Genomic DNA, 4,983 nt, shown 5'->3' with positions numbered 1-4,983 from the left:
GAATGCAACCTGAAAAGTCTGGAGCATGGCAAGGTCCCTGCCCCCAGCCTCTGACACCCAATCAGGCTGCGGGGGGAGGTCCCTGCCTCTCTAAGCCGCCGCTCCCCGAGCAAAGAACTGTCTGTATTCGGCAGCAGCCGGGTAAGACGGTGGGGGAAGCCTCTTGTGCAGTGGATCTGTGTTGTGCTTTCTCTCCTTCAGTACTGGAGGGGGCCCCACCTCCGCTCCTCTCCCCTCCCCAGAAGTAGGTGGGACCAGTTCAAGCCGTGTAGCTGAGCTCCTGCTTTCTGATGATTGTGCCATTAGAGGAATGCTCCTTCGCTCACCACCTCTTGTCATGAAATTTTTTACGTGCAGTTTACAAAGGCATTGACATCATCCGGAGAGCAGCCTCGGAATTAACGCCAAACAAACAACCGGAGGGACGGGTTTCTATTTCACATGTTATTCAAAAAACCAGCTACCTAGCTCAGCAGCTGTGGGGTGGACAGGGATCGGATCAGGAAAGCTGGGTCTGCACTGGAGGAATTAATGGTGCCCTTATTATTTTATTTGTACTGTTTATTGGAAATCGATGGGTTTGGGATTTTTGTAGAGGAACAAGTGAAATGAGCAAATCCAAGAAGATTGACCGTTGCTGATTAGCCTCCACTTAGTGTTGTTTTCACCTAGGGTAAGTTGATTGATTCACTTTGGAGACTTAATTAAAAGCATTCTAAAGCTTTGAATTGGATCTCCCCCTTTTTTGGTTTTTGATATGGGGGACAAATCTTTCAACGTGAATTTGCTGTTTTTTTTCTTGCCCCATCCGCTCTGAAGAACTATAATTTTCTCCCTACCCAACATGTTACAGTAAATTTTAGTTCTAGAAAACACTGTTTATTATTATTATTTAAAAGAAACAGTATCTAGACTCAAATATGGCAAAAAATTATGTGGAAGGGTCTAAGGAAGACCTGAGCAAAATTTCAGAAGAGGAGATGATGAGATGGAGCAAGGAAGAGCTGGTGAAAAGACTGAGGAAAGTAGAAAATGAAAAAATGAACTTAATGGTGGAACATGGCAACTTAATGAAGGATGTAAACAGGAGGCTCCAGGTTCATCTGCATGAGATCAGGGGGCTGAAGGAGGTGAATCAGAAATTACAAGATGATAATCAGGAACTGAGAGAGCTCTGCTGCTTCTTGGATGATGATCGGCAGAAAGGCAAAAAGCTGTCCAGGGAATGGCAAAGGTTTGGGAGGCACACGGCCAGTGTGATGTGGAAAGAAGTTGGGATGTATCAACAGAAGCTGAAGGAGCTAGAGGCAAAGCAGGAGTCCCTCATGAGGGAGAACATGGAGCTGAAGGAGATAGTCCTCATGCTAGATGAAGAGAGAAATGGAGCTGGCTCTAGGAGCTCTATAGACAGCCAAGCCAGTTTGACCAATTTGAATGGGAGCTCTGGGACCAGGGATGTGGGGGATGGTAGTAGCACCTCCAGCACTGGGAGCGCAGGGAGCCCAGATCATCATCACCATCACCTCCATCATCACAAACCTGTCGAGAATAAGGCTGGAGCAATAAGGAGATCTATGGATGACTTGTCTGTACCCGTTCACCACAGGAGTATCCCCAATGGTCTCAATGGTAAGTCTGTTCCCCCACTTCCTCCCTCTCTCTAGTTCTGTTTGAGGAAGTGCTGTCTAGTGGTTACACAATTGAGGTGAGGTGACATGGGGGCTGTGCTTAGCTCTGCCACAGATTTCCGGTTTGAACTTGGGCAAGTCACTTTAACCACTCTGCCTCCACTTTGCCCCCTGTGCAATGGAGATGTCTGTCTCAAGGAGGTGCTGTGAGGGTTAGTGCATTGACCTTTGGACAGTGCATGTATCCGGAAGAGTCCATGGGAATGCATGTTATCAATTATTGTAAGGAGTAGTAATTGTATGATAGGAAATACAGCAGGTGACCATCTGGGAAATGTGAAATGCACCCTGTGCATTTCTCTGTGATTTTATTAAACCTCTTAATCTGATAACTAGTTGGTAGTGGAGCTGTTCTGATGTAGTTATACTATTGTTAAATGCTCATCAGATGCATTATTAATGGAGGGGCTGTGAGATGGTCTTTTATTTTTTGTTTTAAGTCCTGGCAGGCAAACTGACTATATGTTTTCTGAATTAAATAACATTGATTTTCCTGTTAGTGTTTTGTTTTATCTTAGCTGCTTGCCTGATAGTTTCATGAGCTTGATAAAAGCATAGTTGGGATGTTGGAATTATTACAATCTTCATCTGCCAAATAATGGATAAAAGCATCACCTGTTAACTACATGGGGCTTTCACTGGCAGACTGTCTGAAACTGAGCAATGCCCAGTAGCTAAAGACTGTGTTCAATGTATAGGAATTAGCTTAACTTTTTTGCTTCCTCCCCTTCCTCTTCTGAAATAATCAGAGAGGCAGGGATCATTCTATAACTGAATCTGTACTTATACTTTATACAACGTGTGGTCACAATTAGAAAAATCCCAATATGGAATGATGACAGGCCTCATCCTGTTCTTCTCAGGCAGGCAAAGTTGAGTCTGTATTGAGCTGGCTTTAAAATAATACTAATATTGATGATAATAATAATATTACTAGCATATCCCGAGAATGTCCTTAAAATCCAGATTTGTGGGGAAAGAAGCTTGGGATGCAAAAAGATTTCAAATTTGACAGGAAGAACTTCTAAAGGGTGCAATTCTGATGAGACGAACCAACAGGAAGCAACCTGGGCTCATACATGACAGCTAGAGTTTCAGCTTCTTCAAGCCCTTTCCACCAGAATGTCCAAATCAGATTGGAATATTCTGTGGTAAATGGGATATAAACTACAGCATCCTCCTTTTCCAAGCTTAGAAACTGCACCCTCAGCACCGCCAGCTTGCAACAGCAAGGACTGAGTGGAATGTCAGAAGGGAGGAGTGGGGGAGTTGGTTTTTCTGAATGATGTGCTCAACTTGTCATGTTCCAAATGTGAGAATGTTACACTTACAAAGGGGTAGATGTAGTTCATCCCCTCCAATGGGAGAACCACAGGATGGGGCAGATAAGGGACTGCCAAGTCACCCTAATATTGAAGGAGTTCTAGGAATGATGGAGGGAGCAGAGGCCATGGCAAGGTCCTGGTGTTCTATGGGTAAGCCTCAGGGCCACTGAGAATGTGAGTGGGACTCACTCAGCACTTATCAGCCCAATCCTGAAGAGTGTTATCCTTTACTAACTTGCCATGCTCCGAGTTCCCTTGCAATAGCTGCCTTTTCCGTATAATAGTTGAACACATTACACCCATTTAACTCAGGGAAGGAATGCTGGTTTAGAGGCTGGTACTGTCCTCAGATGTTGCAGGACATAGTATCTTAAACGTAATTTGCTTCTCATGCTACTCTGCCATCTCATGAATTTTAAGCAGCATTTTAAAATGTCTTCAAAGCAGAATTGTAGATCTTATTTTATAAAGCTTTGCTGTTTGCATTTCAGATGCTTTGCCTTGATGTGTATTGTGCAAAAAAAGCATTTTAATTCTAAATTCTTTCTTTGTGGGAGGAGGGTCACAAAGTCTTTTTGATATACTGGGTCAAGTTCCTCCTAGATGTCACTCCACTAATTTCAGTAGAGTGACACCAGGGCTGAGTTTAGCCCATTTATGGTAACCAGATGTTTTCATGAACTGGATTGTTTGCTAACGCAAAACATAAAAAAAGGCCCTGATGCCATGGTGATGGGCGCCATAGAGAAACATTAGATAGAATTCAGTTGCCTCCCTCTGCTTATACAAGAAAAGGAAAGTCTGCAACTGCAGGGCCGAGTTGGGCATGGAAGTGGGGAGTGCTGCCTCTGCATGCCAGCCTCTCCAACCCTCCCCTGTGTAAGCTTCCCTCTAAGCTTCACCACTAGTATCCAGTGCTATGGGATGCATGAGCCAGAGCTGCTAGATCAGGGGGTTTCAACCTTTTTTTCATTTGTGGACCCCTAAAAAATTTCGAATGGAGGTGTTGACCACTTTGGAAATTGTAGACATAATCTGCAGACTCTCAGGGGTCAGTGGATCGCAGATTGAAAACCACGGTTCTATGGTAACAACTACCTTTTGCGGACCCCTTAGACATAGTCAGCGGACGCCCAGGGGTCTGCGGACCACAGGTTGAAAACCACTGTGCTAGATTCTCCACTCGCCGGGGTCATTGACACAAGTTATGGCAGCTTGTGTGATAACTTGCCTAGTTTCTCACTCTGTGCTGGGCAACCGCTCCCCCTGCACTACATATGCTGCCTCACCCCCCTCCTTTTGATGCTGGTAGCTGGGGAAACCAGGTAGCCCTGCACATTCCATGAAGTCCAAGATCTGTAAAGAGGTGAGTGCCTTGCGGAGTAGAAGCAAGGAGACACAGCATAGATGCCGTTTACTTCCAGAGGTTCTCTCAGGATATTTGGTATTGGGCAGGGTGAGGAAAGTCTGGGTTCAGAGGATGTAGCCCTTGAGCTCTTTCCTATGGGGTGTGTATGTGGAACTTTGCCCTGATGGGATAAATCCAAGAAAACTCTGTGTTTAAACTCAGTTTCCATTTCTCTGAGTGGAAATAACCCATGTAGAGGAGAAGGGAGTATTAGGTTTGGTAGGATCATGTGTGTAGGATGGGGGGCGGCCTGGCTTGGGTTTTTGTGTAGGAAGGAGCAATGTGGACTTAGGGAAAACTTTTCAGAAGTGGTGACAGGTTTAGGTTCCTCTGTTTAATGGATGCCCAACTTGAAACACTTAGGATGGTCTCTTTGGGAAATGTTGACACTGACTCTTTACCATGAACTTGTATAGTTTCATGTCTGCTGGTGTGCAGATATAATCTACACTCTGTAATAATTCATGTATGGATGCCAGTAAACCTGATCTGGTGAGTTAGGTAGTGAAGCTGTAAAATGACTTGCATAGTTGTCATTCTCCGATGGCATCGGTATTCAGCA

At 44.7% G+C, this 4,983-nt stretch overlaps 1 protein-coding gene across 2 annotated transcripts in view; it reads left to right on the top strand.

The window, feature by feature from the left end:
* Positions 1-136: 136 nt before the first annotated feature.
* Positions 137-4,983, top strand: part of CCDC85C (coiled-coil domain containing 85C) — a 161,792-nt gene continuing 156,945 nt past the window's right edge. For both annotated transcript variants that reach the window (XM_073349618.1, XM_073349617.1), the window contains exon 1: positions 137-1,629. In XM_073349618.1, the coding sequence (XP_073205719.1) occupies positions 921-1,629 (709 nt within the window). In that variant the 5' untranslated portion in view covers positions 137-920. The remainder of the gene's footprint in view (positions 1,630-4,983) is intronic.

The sequence above is a fragment of the Lepidochelys kempii genome, chromosome 6, assembly GCF_965140285.1.
Source record: "Lepidochelys kempii isolate rLepKem1 chromosome 6, rLepKem1.hap1, whole genome shotgun sequence".
In the NCBI taxonomy this organism is placed as follows: Eukaryota; Metazoa; Chordata; order Testudines; family Cheloniidae; genus Lepidochelys; species Lepidochelys kempii.
Note: the sequence above shows the minus strand (reverse complement) of the source record. Positions and strands in the feature narration are given on the sequence as shown.